This window comes from Tripterygium wilfordii, chromosome 10 (genome assembly GCF_013401445.1).
Source record: "Tripterygium wilfordii isolate XIE 37 chromosome 10, ASM1340144v1, whole genome shotgun sequence".
Taxonomy (NCBI): domain Eukaryota; kingdom Viridiplantae; phylum Streptophyta; class Magnoliopsida; order Celastrales; family Celastraceae; genus Tripterygium; species Tripterygium wilfordii.
This window is the reverse complement of record NC_052241.1, coordinates 10,125,504-10,145,101: the sequence shown is the minus strand read 5'-3', so window position 1 is coordinate 10,145,101 and position 19,598 is coordinate 10,125,504. Positions and strand designations below refer to the sequence as shown.

At 35.7% G+C, this 19,598-nt stretch overlaps 4 protein-coding genes across 4 annotated transcripts; 3 read left to right on the top strand and 1 right to left on the bottom strand.

Moving 5' to 3' along the window:
• Nucleotides 1–62: 62 nt before the first annotated feature.
• Nucleotides 63–5,598, top strand: LOC120008040 (nuclear transport factor 2-like). Its single transcript, XM_038858544.1, has 9 exons — nucleotides 63–471; nucleotides 559–693; nucleotides 1,355–1,661; nucleotides 1,987–2,240; nucleotides 2,820–3,006; nucleotides 3,534–3,655; nucleotides 3,769–3,837; nucleotides 4,606–4,684; nucleotides 5,054–5,598. Exons 1-9 carry the CDS (start codon nucleotides 430–432, stop codon nucleotides 5,197–5,199), a joined length of 1,341 nt encoding a protein of 446 aa, XP_038714472.1. The 5' UTR covers nucleotides 63–429; the 3' UTR covers nucleotides 5,200–5,598.
• A 4,173-nt stretch (nucleotides 5,599–9,771) lies between these two features.
• Nucleotides 9,772–12,794, top strand: LOC120007516. The gene is made up of 3 exons (XM_038857783.1): nucleotides 9,772–9,930; nucleotides 10,010–10,128; nucleotides 10,753–12,794. Exons 2-3 carry the CDS (start codon nucleotides 10,026–10,028, stop codon nucleotides 12,354–12,356), a joined length of 1,707 nt encoding a protein of 568 aa, XP_038713711.1. The 5' UTR covers nucleotides 9,772–9,930; nucleotides 10,010–10,025; the 3' UTR covers nucleotides 12,357–12,794.
• Nucleotides 12,795–13,218: 424 nt separating this feature from the next.
• LOC120007515 lies at nucleotides 13,219–16,373 on the top strand. The gene is made up of 4 exons (XM_038857782.1): nucleotides 13,219–13,383; nucleotides 14,163–14,297; nucleotides 15,455–15,642; nucleotides 15,922–16,373. Exons 1-4 carry the CDS (start codon nucleotides 13,325–13,327, stop codon nucleotides 16,113–16,115), a joined length of 576 nt encoding a protein of 191 aa, XP_038713710.1. The 5' UTR covers nucleotides 13,219–13,324; the 3' UTR covers nucleotides 16,116–16,373.
• A 1,583-nt stretch (nucleotides 16,374–17,956) lies between these two features.
• LOC120007021 (defensin-like protein 287) lies at nucleotides 17,957–18,539 on the bottom strand. The gene is made up of 2 exons (XM_038857172.1): nucleotides 18,462–18,539; nucleotides 17,957–18,244 (listed from the first exon to the last, which is right to left on the bottom strand). Exons 1-2 carry the CDS (start codon nucleotides 18,523–18,525, stop codon nucleotides 18,060–18,062), a joined length of 249 nt encoding a protein of 82 aa, XP_038713100.1. The 5' UTR covers nucleotides 18,526–18,539; the 3' UTR covers nucleotides 17,957–18,059.
• Nucleotides 18,540–19,598: the final 1,059 nt, after the last annotated feature.

The following is a 19,598-nucleotide window of genomic DNA, read 5'->3' as shown; positions in this document are numbered from 1 at the left end:
CAGTAATATCCACGTTATTACCAAATACCTAACTCGAAAGACTCAATACGATTTATACGCGAACATGTGGAGTAGACAGAGCGCTCTGTTTCCCTCTCTTTCATTTGCTCCCTTCACTTCCCTTCATAGATCTATCTAAAAGCTTCTCCTTCAATTCTCCTTTCTGATTCATTCCCCTCACTTTCTCTCTCTAGATTCTCTCTCTACAAACTCATCCACATTCCTCTGAAGAATCTGCAATCGCTTCAGTTACTGCTTTGACTTGGAGCTCCGTCTGATCCGTAAACCTCAACATCATAAACCCCTACTTTTTTTTTTTTTTGAGTTTTAGGGTTGCGGATACCTATTCTTGGTCTGCGGATCTGTGATCGTAGAATCGAGGAGGAGGAGGCGGAGGTGTGAGCTCGATCTTATTCTTTTGTCGCGATTATGGCATCCGCATATCCGGCTCCTTCAGTTAGTGCTGTTCAGGTGATACGCGTGAAAAAGGAGATTTGTGGTGTTGTTTTTTTGTGTCTTTAGGGATTTTCTGGTGGTAACGGTATTTGTTTGTTTCAGGTTGGCTCATACTTCGTTGGACAGTACTATCAAGTTTTGAAAAAACAGCCCGATCTTGTTCACCATTTCTATGGGGATCAGAGCAACATGACTCGTATCGATGGTGATTACATCGAGTCGGCTTCTTCTTTGCTGGTAATGTTTTTAATAGGGTTGGGTTTCTGGTTTTTGTCTTTTATAAACTGAAGTAGTTGCTTCTATGAAATACGTATTGATTGCCTCATGCCTTTTGTTTTCTTTGTTAGTTTGTTAGAAGAAAGCTGTATATTAGCTTCGTTGTAGTAATGATTGGCTGGTTGGTTCTTTATCCCTTTTGGCTGCTTGGTTGTTATGTTTTTGGTTTTATGTTCAAATTCGGACACTGAGGATTTGTAGCTAAAAAAATGGTAATTCACTGTAGGATTATGAAGCTTTCTTCTTGAAATTATTTTTTTTTTAAAAAAATAGCCTACACTTTGCATATCCAACTATTTCTTATGATCTCAATCTGAATAGGCAGCGAGTCTCCTTTTATATTTTTCTGTTTGGTTTTCATTCATTACCTGTTTGTTTGAATAGAGTGCATACATACCATGACAAGGTAATAGACTCACATGACTTTGTTAATTACGTAGCCACAATGAAAGGTTAGATTTCTTATTATGATGTCATCATTCTAGATTGCGCATCGGCTTGTTGACATTACTAAGATATGAGTGTGTCTCAGACTCTCAGTTGTATATCCTTATTTGTTCTTTAGTAACATGTAGTATGTTAATATAAGTTAATGAACTTAATCTTTTTTTTTTACTGACAGCAAATTCATAGGATTATCACGTCACTAAATTTTACTGCAATTGAGATCAAGACAATCAATTCTCTTGATTCTTGGAATGGAGGTGTACTGGTGATGCTTTCGGGTGTCGTCAAAACGGAGGATTTCCTGAGGATGTTTGTGCAGACCTTTTTCCTTGCTCCTCAGGAGAAGGGTTACTTTGTTCTTAATGACATCTTTCAATTTATGGATGAGCAAACAATCTACCAACAATATCCAGATCCCATATCATCTGAAAACATGCTTGAAAAGCATCTAAATGCTTCTAGCCCTCATCTAGATCCTCCAGGTAACATAATGACTGTAAAAAGAGAGTTCTTCTTTGATATTTGCTTATTTTAATCTCTCATGGATTGAGAACACATGACATAAAATTGGTCATTCTGTCATCAAGTATTAGTGTAGATGTCTATTAGTATTGCCATTGACAGTTTGCATGCCTAGGCCTTGCCTTTCTCCTAGACTTCGGTAGATTTTCCCTTTGTACTAACTCTCTCAAACATTGTCTTTTAGTCCATAATCCATTTGACAAGTAGTTCCATAGGATTATTTAATAGTAGACTTGTATTTCGTTTATTTATGCGGTCCTATGCGGTGTATTTTCAATTTTGTAGTGTCGGACTACGTTTTGGAGGAAGAGGCAAGGGAGTTTGTGAGCTCAATGCGTATTGAAGATGACCCAATTGACAAATATAGTCTGCCAGAGCAACAGCAGCCAGACTTTGATGCTGAAATTGTGGTGGAGGAAGCTCCCGTAGAAGAGATGCATGCTTCACTGCGAAGTGTTGTTAATGCTGTACAAGAACCAATGGCTCCTGCTGCAGAAGAACCTGTTGGGGAGCAGCCAAAGAGAACATACGCTTCTATTGTATGTTTCTAACCTTTCCATTGTGCATTTTGTGTGCATCCATATTTGCTTCTCTGCCAGTGTTTTAGGGATGATTTATTTTCAATTTTCCACTGACTTATTGGTACCTGATTTTGTTTGGAAGTCTGATTTATGGTTCATCCATTGCTTTTAAAAAAAGAGACCCAGCACCCAGCGAACCAAATTAAATATTTCTGGCCGGGCATATTTTTGAATGCAATTCAAAAATTGTGTAACTATTAATGATATGATGAGTAATGGGAATTGATCTAGTTGTGCAGCGATAGATTGAATCTAAGATACTGCATGTCTTGCTAAACTAATGAGCTTAACATGACACTGTATGTATAAGAAAGGCGGGGGGTTGGGGGGTAGGGTGGGCTATAACCTTTCCTAGATTCGTAATATTTTTGCATGTTGAATTTTATTTCGTTTTGTGAGTGGGGGAGGCAACGGTGGGGAATAGGGCATCTCCTTTTGAACTCGGTTCAAGTTGCTTTTGCTGTTGACCTGAGTGTTATTCAATCTGGACTAGTAAACTAATATTTTTTTTACATGATGACACAATCGTGGAAACAGTTGAGAGTGCCCAGGGAACATGCCGTATCGTCAGTTGCTAGTCAGGCAAATATCAACATGAATACCCCAAGTGCTTTTGATTGGAATGACGTACCGCCCCCTACTACTCAGCAGCTGGACTCTACCTCATCCTGGGTGCCTGAGTCTGGAGTTGAAACGGCTGATGAAGGTTTCTCACTAGACGAAGGTCAAGTTCTTTAATTTTTGTTTACTTTGTAGACGTGTCAACAGTAGCATGATTTTCAATATTGGTATAATAAATACAATTTTATTTGTTGGCGGCATATTCTGAGAGTCCTTCCTCAAGGAATGAACTATATTGACTATTATCAAACATTTTGATCTTTGAGCTCATATTTGGTTAAAACCTGGCTGGTATATTGGAAGCATTGTGTGCATGTACAAGATCATAAGTGATGATATTCTTGCTCCTTTCTGTGCTGCAAACAATCCATATATGACCTAGACTTGTTGAAGAATGTATTTTCAAATTGAAATATTTTAGTAAGCAAGCTAGTAATGAAAAAACCTTTTTCAATAAATCCATTTGTTGTAATTTTCTCTCAAATTTCAGCCTACTTTTGTTGCTCCCTATTTTAAATTTGACTTCCCTACAGATCCCTCATGCAACTGTAGCCCTGTGCACTAGATGTGAACTTTATGCGTTTGAAATTCTTGAACATTATTTTGATTCTTGTTCATAGTCCCTTTCAGGTGAACCAAAATCTGTCTATGTGAGAAATTTGCCCTCTGATGTTACTGCTGATGAGATTGAACAGGAGTTCAGGAATTTTGGAAATATCAAGCCTGATGGTGTGTTTGTCAGGAATCGCAAGGTGAGTTTCTTGTGTTCTCAGATTTTTTTTGAAAAATCATACTTGATGGTGGGTTCATGGGTTTCTTTATTTTTCATGTTCATAAAACATGAATTAGAACGTGTTGTATGCAGGATGCAATTGGCGTTTGCTATGCTTTTGTAGAGTTTGAAGATCTTGCAAGTGTTCAAAATGCAATCCAGGTAGGTTTGAGTTTTATCATCACTTATATTTTGTATTTTCAATAGAATTTACTCATGTTGGAGGAGTGCCATGATAGCTCTGCTGTTTGCTCCCCTAGTATTTTGATCTAATAACATTTTATTTTTTAAGATGTTTCTCATGCTACGAGATTTGCATTTGGATTTTCCTTAATTTAGGCCTGCTTAACTAATTTTTCTTTTTTTGTTATTGAAATTTCTTGTGCCTGTAAGAGTCCCAGAGTTGTATTTCTTATAATATTTTTGTACTTTCAAGTTTATATCTGTTGTAGCTTGATTTTATTAGTAATTGTGTTTGTGATGGTTTGCTATGAGGGCCATAGTTTACTACTTTACTTCAACAATACTGCGATTTGGAGATAATGCGGCGTTGCTCTCTAATAAGATCTATAGTAATGCTTGTGATGGTTGTACATAGTGTCATTGAGCAACTTACAATTTTGCAGGACTATCAAAGTATCCATTTTGCAAGTTAGATAACCTAATTACGAACAAAAAAACATTTGACACGCGATGAGTGGACATGGATAGCCAACAGATCAATGGAAATTGGTAGTCTCACAAACGGAAAGCAACAATGAAGCTTCTTTTAATTGTTTGTGTTTAATATAATTACTTATCTTTCACATTATTGGCTGGTGGTTTTAGAAGCATTTACATTTTAATTGTGATTGACGTATAGATTGTTCTTTATTTCTTCACAATGTATAAATTGTTGGTTTTGCCTAATTCATTGTCTCTACGCTCTAGGCTTCTCCTATACATTTGGCTGGAAGGCAAGTCTACATCGAGGAGCGGAGAGCAAATAGCAGCGGTGCTCGAGGAGGAAGTATGTACCCTATGCAGCTCCTTATTTAGCTTTGTTTGTGGTTTATTCAGCATTTTCCATTTTCTTTGTTTATTGAAGTGCAAATGTTCTTTTATGTGTTATTTTAATTTATGAGTTTAAACTATAATTTTGTCTTTTTAAGCAACATATATTACAATGAAGAAAGAACTGTAGTTGAACTTGATTGATTGGTTAAATGGTGAAATTGGCCCTCAGTATTATTCTTGACCAAAATAGACATGTAGCCACTGGTTTCAAAGCTGCTTGATAATCCTGGGGTGACCAAACTTTTTCCTGTTTACTGCAAATGGAGATATAGACTTTTATTTTTAGTAATTTATTCATGACCATGTTAATTTTGATGACCAGGGAGAGGAAGAGGCAGAGGCAGTTACCAAACGGAGGCCTCTAGGGGGCGATTTGGTGGACGAAGTTTGGGCAGGGGAAGCAACCAAGATATTGGAGACTATAGTAGACTAAGAGGCAATGGCTTTACCCAGCGTGGCTCGCGATAAACAAGGGATCTCGCTTTTACAGGCATTTAATCTGAGTTCTTCATCCAAGTGTGAGGTGGCTTTTTGGTTTGCTAATTCCATATTGTTCACCTACCTTTCACTGGTTGCAGAGAACACATATTTGGTACTGCTGTAGTTGTGACATTGTAAAAGGAATGTTGAGAGACATTTTTGTAGTCCCCTTGAATGGATTTTACTGCAATTCAAGAGGGATTTTTTTTTTTTTTTTTTAACCTTGTATTGTGAGTGTATGAGATGATGGAATGGTTCTTTGGTTAAGATTTTGAGGGTGTCTTGCATCCCTCTACATCTTATGCAAACTTAGGTAGGTTTGCTAGTAAAGTGTGGATATATGCTTCAACTTTGGATTGTGGATCTGCGGACTTATTGTTACTTTGATGATGTGGGCTTCTTTTATAAGTGCTCATGGGCTTTAATCAAACTATCTATATATAAGAGTGGTAAAATTTTGTTCAATCCGGATGATCGAATTTTCTAGATCCGGATTTAATCAAGTTTGGACATAAGTTCTATGTATGTAATCTGTGTCTAAAGACATAAATCTTGTCAGATTATTTGTTTAGATCTTAATCCAAATTAAATTATTTTTTGATTTATTTATTCAAATTTAAATTTATTCAAATTTAAATTAATTCAAATTTGATCAATTAAATATGTTTGAAATTCAATCCTCAATATGGTTTTGACATGTAAATATTTGATAAACACAAAGTTTTGTCCGCTTGTAATCGACCCGTAATCATTTTTTCCCACCGCGATATCTATCTATATAGGAGGTCTCTGTCTAGGCTTCTCACAATCAGTTGAGCGCAGGCGGTAGTTCACGGCACCTCCATGGGAATAGAGTCACGGCACCTCCATGTGGTTGTAGGCTTGCCACATTTACGTTTGGGCCTTTCGTGTTTATTATGCTTCTGGCCCACTACACCTGTATCAGCAAGGGTTTTTTGGAAAAGTAGCCCTTTTTAAAACTCAATTTTGAAAACTAACCCAATTTTTTAAAAACATGAAATCTAACACTTTTTTGAAAGGAAGTGTCCCAAATACCCTTATCCCACATGGTTTCATTCAAAACCCATTTTCCCTTCCCAGAACATCACTTTTCACCTTCGTTCTTCTTCTTCTTCGTCTTCGTTCTTCTTCACCTTCGCTCTTCTTCACCTTCGTTCTTTCATAGTATTCGATGCTGTTAATCTACGATTTTTGCCTCATTCGATCACCCCTCTGCACCTGGTTATTCATGGGTATGTTTTATTTAATTTTGTATTTGTGCTTCGAGTCTACAATGGTTAGGGTATGAATTTTTCAATCTAGTAATGCTTAGGGTTTCGAGTATTCATTCGAGCAGTTTAGGGTACTTTGTATGCTATGTTCCAGTATTTCATAATTGTTGTTTCGAGTATTTTGTTGTATCTGTTCAAATATTTCAGATTTGTTGTTCGAGTATTTCGCTTTATTGTTCGAGTATTTTGTTTTATATGTTCGAGTATTTTAGTTTTTCAACTTTGACCGCCCGTAACTTTTGATCCGCTCATGTGTTTCCTTATTATAATATGTTTTCGAGGACTGATTTTGAAGACCTGAAAGTCAATTTGGGGTTTACCCCAGCTGAGATTCGGGAAGAGATCGAAAAGGCGTTGTTTTGAATTACATGTTAGAGTAATTGTAATTATTTGTTCGAGTAATTGTAATTATCTGCTCGAGTATTTTAGATTTGTTGTTCGAGTATTTCATTTTATTGTTCGAGTATTTCAGATTTGTTGTTCGAGTATTTTGTTTTATATGTTCGAGTATTTTAGTTTTCCAACTTTGACCGTCCATAACTTTTGATCCGCTCGTGTATTTCGTTATTATAATATGTTTCCGAGGACTGATTTTGAAGACCTAAAAGTCTATTTGGGGTTTACCCCAGTTGAGATTCGAAAAGAGATCGAAAAGGCGTCATTTTGAATTACATGTTAGAGTAATTGTAATTATTTGTTCGAGGAGTATTTCATTTTATTGTTCGAGTATTTCAGATTTGTTGTTCGAGTATTTCATTTTATTGTTCGAGTATTTCAGATTTGTTGTTCGAGTATTTTGTTTTATATGTTCGAGTATTTCAGTTTTCCAACTTTGACCGTCCATAACTTTTGATCCGCTCATGTGTTTCCTTAATATAATATGTTTCCGAGGACTGATTTTGAAGACCTAAAAGTCAATTTGGGGTTTACCCTAGTTGAGATTCGAAAAGAGATCGAAAATGCGTCATTTTGAATTACATGTTAGAGTAATTGTAATTATTTGTTCGAGTAATTGTAATTATCTGGTTGAGTATTTCAGATTTGTTGTTCGAGTATTTCATTTTATTGTTCGAGTATTTCAGATTTGTTGTTCGAGTATTTCAGTTTTCCAACTTTAATCGTCAGTAACTTTTGATCTGCTCGTGTGTTTCCTTATTATAATATGTTTCCAATGACTGATTTTGAAGACCTAGAAGTCAATTTTGGGTTTACCCCAATTGAGACTCGGAAAGAGATCAAAAAAGCGTTGCTTTGAATTACAAGTTAGAGTAATTGTAATTATCTGTTCGAGTAATTATAATTATATGTTCGCGTATTTCAGATTTGTTGTTCGAGTATTTCATTTTATTGTTCGAGTATTTCAGATTTGTTGTTCGAGTGTTTTGTTTTATATGTTTAAGTATTTCAGTTTTCCAACTTTGACCGTCCGTAACTTTTGATCAACTCGTGTGTTTTCTTATTATAATATGTTTTCGAGGATTGATTTTGAAGACCTAAAATTCTATTTGGAGTTCACCCCAGTTGAGATTCTGAAGAAGATCGAAAAGGCATCATTTTGAAGTCTAACGGAGTTAATTAGAGATGTGAAGAACATTTTTTTGTTATACATTTTCTTGTTCGAGTAAATGATGTATATGTTGGAGTATTACAAATATTTGTTCGAGTAAATAGTTTATATGTTCGAGTAAAACATTTTTTTTTCTAAATGGAAATGGTGTATATGTTCGAGTAATACTATATTTGGTTCGAGTAATACAATCAACCGTTTCATATGGAAATGTGTGTTATAGAAAAATTTCATGACCACCTCATTCGAAGTTCGATCAATTCCTGTAATATTGTATATCTTCTCCAAAAAATCATCATAGAAAATTGACTCATTCACTACTAAACATTTCCTAGTAACACCAATGAATTTATAAATTCCTCCTGAAAATTCTCAGTATTCGCCGTATATAACAACAAGGTCAACAACACTCATTTCTGTAAAAGAAAATGTAAAATTCATTCAGAAACACTTTATAAATCAAAATACTCGAACAGATAATTACAATTACTCTAACAGATAATTCAAGACGCCGCCTTTTCGATCCGAATCTCAATTGGGGTGAATCCTAAATTGACTTTTAGGTCTTCAAAATCAGTCCTCGGAAACATATTATAATAAGGAAACACACGAGCGGATCAAAAGTTACGGACGATCAAAGTTGGAAAACTGAAATACTCGAACATATAAAACAAAATACTCGAACAACAAATCTGAAATACTCGAACAGATAATTACAATTACTTTAACATGTAATTCAAAATGACGCATTTTCGATCTCTTTTCGAATCTCAACTGGGGTAAACCCCAAATGACTTTTAGGTCTTCAAAATCAGTCCTCGGAAACATATTATAATAAGGAAACACACGAGCGGATCAAAAGTTATGAACGGTCAAAGTTGAAAAACTGAAATATTCGAACATATAAAACAAAATACTCGAACAACAAATCTGAAATACTCAAACAATAAAATGAAATACTCGAACAACAAATCTGAAATACTCGAACAGATAATTACAATTACTCGATAGATAATTACAATTACTCTAACATGTAATTCCAAACGATGCCTTTTCGATCTCTTTCCGAATCTCAATTGGCGTAAACCCTACATTAAATTTTAGGCCTTCAAAATCAGTCCTCGGAAACATATTATAATAAGAAAACACATGAGCGGATCAAAAGTTACGGACGGTCAAAGTTGGAAAACTTAAATACTCAAACATATAAAACAAAATACTCGAACAATAAAACGAAATACTCGAACAGATACAACAAAATACTCGAACAACAAGTATGAAATACTCGAACAGATAAAACAAAATACTCGAAACAACAAATATGAAATACTGGAACATAGCACACAAAGTATAGCACACAAAGTATCCTAAACTGCTTGAATGAAAACTCGAAACCTAAATCACAAATACAAAATTAAATAAAACATACCCATGAATAATTAGGTGCATAGGGGTGGTCGAATGAGACAAAAATCGTAGATTAACAGGGTTGAAGTGAAAGAAGAACGAAGAGAAAGAAGAACGAATTGAAAAGTGATGTTACAGGAAGAGGGGAAAAGGTTTTTGAATGAAAACATGTGGAATAAGGGTATTTGGGACAATTCCTTTCAAAAAAATGTTAGATTTCATGTTTTAAAAAAAGTGAGTTAGTTTTCAAAAATGAGTTTTGGAATGTGTTACTTTTCCAAAAAACCCTATCAGCAAATATGAAACCGACCGGAAAGCTGTTTTTTTCTGAGCCACAAAAATGAAAGAAACACCGGAGAAGTCGTCGGAGGTGGAATCCAGTTGGAATACGAGTAAGGTATACGATTCCTACGAGGACCCCACATGTCGACCACCGTCCAAGCTTTCACACTGGTGATTACACTTCTTATTTACAAGTCTCCAACATTCGATTTAATCATTGATTCTTGATCGTCTCCTTGTGGATTGGTAGAGAGGGAGAGGTAGAGATGTTTGGGTGCAAGTGCTTTTACTGGAACAGTATCGCCGATCAGTCCCCGTCGGAGCCCGAAACCTTCTCTCTTCCTGCTCCACTTCCCGATTGGCCTCCTGGTATGTCCATTTTTTCCTTCCTTATTTTGCTTTTCAAAATGTGGGGTTCCCTTAATTTCGTCGTTTGGTATCTTCGTTAGAGATGAATCATGGTTTTGTTCTATTTTGTTTTTGTTTTCTGATCGTAATTGGATCAGTTTCAATTTTGTTTTGATAAATTAAATTGCCAATTAAAGAAGAGGTAGGACAAAAGGAAAACCTAGATTGATTGGCAGACCAAGATTCATACTCTGCTAATGATAGTATGGAAAACAGTGTGGCTTGATAGCAATGATTACTGCCAATCAGCTAATATGCATGGAAGCGTGTGGGAGAGCATATAAGAAATTGTAGTAGCACATGGAGATGCATTTTTTTTTTGGGGTGACGGAGAACCTATTCAAGAGTTGACCCATCCCGGGATCCACTCTGCATGGGAAACTCCAGAGACAGCAGTACGTTCCAATACATGTCCCAGTTCAGTCGCATATACACGTGGAGATGCATGTTGAAACCTCAAATGTGAATCTCACAAACTCATGCTTGCATCTTCAGTAGATAATATAAATACCAGGATTGAACGTAAGTCGTTCTAGTCTTGTAGCTAGTTTGGCTCATTTATGGTAATGTGTGTTTCCTTCTCAGGTCAAGGATTTTCTTCTGGAAGAATAAATCTTGGAGAAATAGAAGTTCTTAGAATCTCTAGGTTCGAGTTCATTTGGAGTTTCAATCCTTCACAGGACAAGAAAAAAGGTGTTACATTTTATAAACCGGCAGGAATACCTGATGGATATTGTAGCCTAGGCCACTATTGCCAACCTAATGACAAGCCTTTGCGAGGTTTTGTTCTCGTAGCTAGGGAGTTGTCTTTGTTTGCAAAGGAAGCTACTCATATTTGCAGCACTGTGAACTCACCAGCTCTCCGGAAGCCCATTGATTATACATTAGTTTGGAGTTCAAATGATGGAAATGAAGAGACTTATGAAGGATATGGTTTCTTCTGGCTACCTCAGCCGCCTGATGGCTATAAGGCAATGGGTTATTTAGTTACTAAAACAGCAGAAAAACCTGAGTTGGATGAAGTACGATGTGTGCGGGCTGACCTGACAGATAATTGTGAAGCTTATCGCCTATTGCTCAATGTTGACTCTAAATTTTCAGAATTTCCATTTCGAGTTAGGAGCATGAGACCCTCCCATCGTGGCATGTGGGGAAGAGGTGTTTCCGTGGGTACTTTTTGCTGTAGTAGCCACTGGACCTCTGAAGAAATACATGTTACATGCTTGAAGAATTTAGATCCTGGGCTGCATGCAATGCCAAACACTGACCAGATTCATGCGCTCATTAAGCACTATGGACCCACGGTTTTCTTCCATCCTGATGAGGTATACCTGCCATCTTCTGTTTCATGGTTCTTCAAAAATGGAGCATTGTTGTACAAAAAAGGAGACTTGATTGGTGAGGCTATTGATGCTAGAGGTTCAAATTTGCCAGGCGGTGGGACAAATGATGGGGCATTCTGGATAGATTTGCCAGGTGGTGATCGAAGAGATGCTGTAATTCATGGAAATTTGGAAAGTACTAAACTTTATGTTCATGTGAAGCCTGCTCTAGGGGGGACTTTTACTGATATCGCAATGTGGGTCTTTTGTCCTTTTAATGGGCCAGGAACTCTTAAAATTGGAATTATGAATATTGCTATGAGCAAGATTGGTCAGCATGTCTGTGACTGGGAGCATTTCACCCTCCGTATATGCAATTTTACCGGAGAGCTGTGGAGTATATACTTCTCTCAGCACAGCGGTGGTGAATGGGTGGATGCATATGACTTGGAGTACATGGACGGAAACAAGGCTATCGTTTACTCATCAAAAAGTGGGCATGCAAGCTTTCCTCATCCTGGAACCTACATTCAGGGTTCCTCAAAACTGGGGATTGGAGTAAGGAATGATGCTGCCCGCAGTAACCTATTTGTGGATTCAAGCATTCATTATGAACTTGTCGCAGCAGAGTATCTAGGAGCGGAGGCTGTCGCTGAACCTTGCTGGTTGCAGTTTATGAGAGAGTGGGGTCCCACGATTATCTACGACTCAAAAACAGAACTAGATAAGATAATTAATCGTCTGCCTGTGATGCTTCGATACTCAGCGGAGAACATATTTGGCAAGTTTCCGGTGGAGCTGTATGGGGAGGAAGGACCAACTGGGCCAAAGGAGAAGAACAACTGGATTGGTGATGAAAGAGGCTAGGTTGTTTGTAGAATCCACTGTGATGGATCATTGTCCATCTTCTGCTGCTGCTGTTTATATATTACACGGCTTACTAATCAATTGATTTCGAAACTGGTCATGTAAAAATGTATGTAATATATATATATATGCTATTGTTGTCGAAGGTTGAGACAGTTTGGTAATGTTTTTCATACCCAGGGATCATGGGTTGAACTTATGTCTTGGGATGGGACCTGCGATGATGATGGGGATGGCTGCTCTGCATGACTCGGTTCAACCAGTAGACAAAGGGGAGGAAGCGCAGAAGAGATTGTACTTGTAGTTGTATAGAATTAGAGATATATACATACGAATTCTGATATTCGGACTTAAAATATGGCTAATTTTATGTGAGGGTTGGAAAAGTGAAATGATAAGCGAGTCCATATAGTTATGGATCGTACTCATTTATCGAAACAACTCACTTACCAAAACAACGTAGACTCTCTAGTCAGCATTTTAAGTCTGCACTCTAAGTCCGCATATATGTGTAATTAATTATGTATATTGATATTTTGGAATATTATAATATATGCTCTAGTTTTTTTAAAATAAATCAATTAATTGACGATTTCTCAGTCCCTATAATTACTTCCAAGTCGAAATCCGGAGAGTCAATCGTCTTGCAAATGTGTTCGAAATAAAAATTGAATTCATTATTATTGAAATATCGAATATTTTGAAGTTATATTTGACAGTATTAAATTTTCATACCCGATCGTGATAAATTTGATTTTTTATTTCAAACAAAAATGCATATATACCATTTGTAATTTTTATAAAATTTTTGAAAATATTTTTTAGGTAATGCAGTCGAAAGGCCCAATTACTTCACCCAGTCTGCTGATCTGAGTCGACCATTTTCGCATTTTGGTATAAAAGAAAAGAGAGGAAAAAACTTCTAAAACCCTTGAAAAAGGACAAGAAAGGATTTTGTGCGGGGAGAGATGTTGGCGAGGAGGTTTGTTTCCATCTTCAAGACTTCTCCGGCATCAAAGGCCTCCGGGTACAATCTCTTACGTTTCTCTGATTTCAATTTAATCTCCATCATATGAACCTTCACCCTCATTGTTTTTGAAATCAGTGTCATCATCATTCGGCTTCTACCTCTTTGTCTGAGTTTATTTTTACTCTTTAGCGCGTTGATTTACACTTTTACTCCATGCGGTTGCCGGAAATCTGAGGACGGTAACCACCGTTCAAATTGTAAGGTTTTGTGTTGTGTGTTGCTATTGCTTTTGGAAGAATAAGAAAACTTGGTAGAGTTTTTGTAATTAGGGCTTCCCATGTATCTGGAAATGTTGATTTTCTTCTAATCTAATAGTTCAAATCCTATTTTGTCAGTCCTTATTGTTGTCTTATCATTTTTCCTGCGTCAATTGCAGTCTGTGAAAATTAAAAGAGAAGATAGAATTGTTTTGATAGTCTCATTTTAACTAGTACAATGAGAATTGTATTAATGTCTCAAGTTAAGTAGTAGAACCAATTAGAATTGAAGCGATATCTTTCAATGGAAATAGAAGAGGGTAACAAATGTATTGATTTCTTATGTTCAATAGTACAAATATTTGAATAAGCTTCCCTTATGCTTAAGCCAACAGATAAATAAAACGAAACTTAAGACAGAAACATAATCACTTGGAAAACCTGAAAAAAAATTAGGAAATCAGACTAGAATAGTGTCTGTTTCCTGATAGAGCTATTTTGCCAAAAGTTCATTTGAAGGAAGGTGGAACTTTTTTCAATATCAAGACTGTGTGTGACTCTGTCGATCTTTTTTTCCAGTTCTGCGAAGCATGTAGATGACGGATTGAAGAAATCCATGGGTCGTAAGGCAGTTTCTTTTGTCTTAATTACCGTCACAGGCGGTGTTGCTTTGAGTGCTCTTGATGATCTTGCTATCTATCATGGATGCAGCAGGTTTTGTTCTTTCTATGTTAATACATTTACTGGATCTACTAAACTGTTATGTCCATTTTGTAATTTGTAGAACTTGCAAAGGTTGCATTTCTTAGATTGAGGAACCTTGTGTACATTTTTATAACTTAGGCTACAATGAATGCCTTGGCTGTTAAGATGTTCTCCTATTTTTACTATCAGAAGAGGGGGAAAGAAGAAAAGAAGATGATGATGATCTCTAATTATTAATGGTTTAGACGTTACAATTCTGCATGTTTGGACCATTATTTAGTGATGGCTTAATTAGGAATATCACATATCTTTTCTAGCAAGTAGAAGTCACGTCATCTGATACTTGAATCACAGCTTATTTTGATATGGAATCTAAATTAGGCTTTGTGCCTGACATGTGATAAATATATTCAAACATGAATAATGGACACAGATATATCCATATTTCTGATCACAGATATATTTATTACTTTGATACTTGTATGCATCGTACGTTTTACATGCACAACACACGCATGGACATGAGAAATTATATCCTCGAACCATCATGATAAGAAATTCGTTGGGATTCTATGGTTACTCCATGCTCCACAGTATTCTGTCTTCTAACTTATCAAAAAATTATAGACATGTTAAAGAAATATTCTCAATCAATTAATGATGGTGAGTTGGTGATTCTCTCACTCCTTTGGTGAGACGGATTTAACAATCCAATGCATGGAAGGTACCAAGTACGGCCCCTATCCCATGAGAAGTTCTTGGTGGTGTTAATTATTTTGATCATACCCAAACCTTGCAAGATGTTATTGTACTTGGTCTATTAGGCCTCATGGTGTTATCCCTTAAGGCACCAAGTAAGTTTAACTTCAAGTCTTCCATAGATATTAGAGAGCCAATTACCATATCTCCATTGTGATATTGGACTATAATAATGAAAACCAGAAAATGTTTTTTTGGTATACAAATTGTCCTTAGCCTGAGTAAATAGAGTATCTTGGGACTTGGGAGATGGTTACATATACACTTACCTATTCCAATTACTTCTCTTAAAGGGAATTTTGAATGCTGCTCCGTCACATTGATGTTCCTAAACTATAATTTCTTTATGGGGTCTCCGTTTGTGTGTACTTGTCGACATCTTCACTGTTTGCTCTAAAATCTTTCAGGAAGGCCATGGAGAAAGCCAGCACAAACCAGGCGATCAAAGATGCTATTGGGGATCCAATTGTTAAGGGTCCATGGTACAATGCGTCTCTTGCAGTTTCTCATAGAAGGAATTCTGTATCTTGTACATTTCCTGTGTCTGGACCACAAGGAAATGGGGTCGTACAATTGAAGGCAGTCCGCAATGGAGGTTTGTGTTGTATATCGTTACCTGAGCCACTTTACTTTTTCTGTCTGTCACCAATCTCATTAAGTTTGATTCGTGATTATGTGCCTGAAAATCATAATTCTAAAATGATCTCTGAAAAAGTGTATTTTAATAGAGAAATTACATAATGAACTTCAGATTTTCTTACGCAGAATAACCAGACTTACATGGACGATTCTATAAAGATATAATAATTTTAAATAGCACCTTTTTTGGAATTTGAAATGTTTTCTTTTAAGTAGCGTCGCATTCTTTTTACAGATGACAGCTGGTCTTCATACTTTCGGTCGCGGGATTGGGACATCCTTATCATGGATGCTCTCCTCCATGCTCCTGGAAACGAGGAAAAACAGCAAACATTGCGGATTAGTCTCTCTGACAACTTCCTACCAGAACCTTGTAAGTCCTGTACTGATTGCAATGCTCCAGCTCCTGAGAATCCAGAGAAGAAATGATGAGAAGCATTTACATTTTTTTTAAAATTTTTTCTCCCCAACTGAAAGTCCCTTTTATTCTTCTGTATCTGATTTGCACATCAGAATAAATTTTGCCAAAGCTAAACATGGTAATAGACTTGTTAGCTTTTTGTCATAGGCTGATAGATTATGCACATTTTGTCTCTTTGCTTGGATTTTCAATCCCAGGTTGTAGTCTATGATGGCTTTGTTAGTTTTTCTGGTCCATAGAATTTGTATGTTAAAAGGATTCAAGTTGCCTTTGATTGGTTTTCTCTTCATGGCTTGAAACTAGGGGTGGCCCAAAAAAATTGGTTTCGGGTTGGACAACATCACGTGTTTATGAAATATTTACATGTCCGAATTATAACTCGGATTGGATTTTGAACGTACTTAATTCATCAAACTTGGATTGTTTTAAATTTAGACAAGTAAATTGTACAAGATTTCAGTGTTTGGATTCATACTTGATTTTAAACCGGATAAAAGTTTTGTATTTAGATTTGGATTTTGGATATATAATTTATGTTTAAACTTGATTTAATTTGGGTTGGGTAATCTGGAGAACTCCTACCCAAAATCACGCCTTAAAAGAAAGTAGGTAAAATAACTGATTTGTGTGACGTGTCAGCTTTGCAGTAGGGGTGCGTCGAGCCGTGTGGGGTGGATGGGCCCCACATCTTGTCGGGTCGTCTGTTGGCAGAACATACGTTATGGTCCCGCTTCTAGAACTCTGTTACTTCTTCTTCTCCCGATACGAGAACTTGTAAATGATATATTAAGTGAAGAATCCATATTGGGCTTGCTTGTTCTCGTCTTGGCCCATATTGTCTGCCGGCCTATATACTGTCTTGTTACCTTTTTTTTTTATTATTTATTTATTCGAATTATATTTCTTGTTTCTTTTTTTTTTCCTCTCTTAATTTATATTCTCCTAATGGAGTTTTTTTTTTTTTTTTTACCAAAATATAAAAAATATAATTTATTTAGTTTTCTTATTTAAGTGAGTATTATCTTCTATAGGCTTTCATGATTATCCGTTATCATTGTAATCTCTGTATTTATTGTGATCGGCTTTTAGTGTGAATTTTTTTTATTTATGATATTTTATTGTGTTAATTTGCTTCCTTATTTAAAAAATTAAAATATATTTAGTTTCCTTATTAAGTTGTATGTTTGAAATTGAAATTTGGGTCCAAACACAAAATTTTTATCCAGTTTATAATAGGGTTCAGTTCCAAACACACTAGTTTACTTTTTCGGACCCTAATTCAGATTAGTTTATCATTCGGTTTACTTGTCCGGATTTAAATCAATTTGAGTTTGATCAATTAGGTACGTCCGAAATTCAATCCGGATTATGGTTCCGACATGTAAATATTTCGTAAACACATGATGTTGTTCAACCTAGAATGACTCAGAACTGATTTTTTTTGTCACCCTTAAACACTAATCTCTTATTATAATAAGTCTCCAATACTAAGAGATTAATATTCAAGATTGGTTGTATATAAGAGAAGCCAAAATCATATCCAAACTCAAACTTTATTAATAACTCAATCCAAATACATAACATATATAGGGTCTTCTTTGATTAATTAAATTTGTAATTTTCCCATGATGGTTTCAGCAGAGGAAGGGATCGATATGCTTTCATTGGCACAAACATAAATATTTCATAAACACGTGATGTTATCCGACTTGAAATCGATTTTTTGTCACCCGTAACCATCTCCTACTCGTACCCAGAGCGGACAATACCTTGGACAGTAAATCATCGCTAATAAGAGATAAATTAATATTAAAGCTTGGCACTTCTATATAATATTAGAGAACCAAAATCATCCAAACTCAAACTTTATTAATAACCCAATCCACATACCTAGCAATGCATACACTTGCTTTTTGTAATATTGGATCTTAATCTTTGACTGATTAATTAATTTATTGTAATTTTCCCATGATGGTTTCAGCAGAGGGAGGGACTGTCTCTCCCGGGCATAAACATAAGCCTCCATCACATCTGCATCCTGCTTCTGGGCAACCACACTTGAACTCGCAGTCTGCGTCTTTTTTGCAAGAAATAGTTACCACCCTTCTTCCTTCAACTCCCATCATCCACGAATCATCTGCAAACCCAATTCATCATAAATTAATCAGTTACGATAGGAATCCCAACAGTTATGATTTCATGTGCATCCCACGAATTCACTTGAATCCCGTGCGTCGAACTCAAATAACTGGGATACAAACAGCTGAGAGCTTTATCATTTTCGTAAATCAATGATGGACGCTGGTTGAAATAAACAGATCGAGCGTATATACATTAAAGAGAAAACTAATTACCCAATGATGCAGCGATGACCAAGAGTATGAGCAAGAAAGCTGGCTTGAATGCAGATCTCTCCATTGCAAAGAAGAAGAATTGTAGGGAGTTTTGATTTTTCAAATTGTGTACAGGTTGATTTCTTGATTAGTGTCGTCTGTGTATATATAGAGAGAGATATAGGGAATTGGAAAACTTGTTTTTTTATTACCAATTTTAGGTAGGTAATTGAGTCAAATTTTACATCATCTAAAATATTGTCTTTCTAATTAAGTTTGGATTTTTCTCTTTTTTAAATTTTAGTTAGTTGTAGATTTAATTACGTTCTATAAGAGTGGTTATGCACAATAATGCACCTTCTTTATACATCCAGATATGTTCCTTTTTTTTTTTTTTTTTTCATATACTTTTTGAATTTAGATATGACCTAACATTTGTGGAATTACATATTTGCAAACAATCCGTGTGTATATATGTGTCTATATATATATATATATATATATATACACGTATATTAATATGTACATGAATTATCCTATAAGGACTTAAAATGCAGACCTGTTGAAAAAGTGAAATGACAAGTGAATCCCACGGCTTGTGTCCCACTTGTTTGAAAAACAACATAAATTCTCTAATTCGCATTATAAATCTGCATAGGAAAATTCCTAAAATTTTTGTTTGATTTAAAACAAGGTGCGAGTCTAAACACAAAAATTTTCTTGGACTTTCTCACTCTATGATACTTGAGCGGACGAAAAATTGTCTTAGTATGATAGTGACATAGGCATACGTATATACCTATACATATACATATACGTATGTATATGTACATATGTATGTATATGTATGTATACATATACATATACATATACATATGTACATATATATCACACGGTTTGGTAATAGATGTGGTATTCTTGACACCCAATAAAAACAAACGTGGTTCGCCAACCAATCAGTAGCTATTGACAGCCGACTAGAATGATGTCCCAAAGCTGAGAACACGAGTGGAATTTTATTTTTCCAATGAAAAACTCATGGTAAATATGGTGGCTTTGAAAAATGAATATATAAATATTGAACATGTAAGTCTTTCATCCTATACAACTATGTGTGTGTGTGTATATATATATATATATATTGATGTTATCCCACCT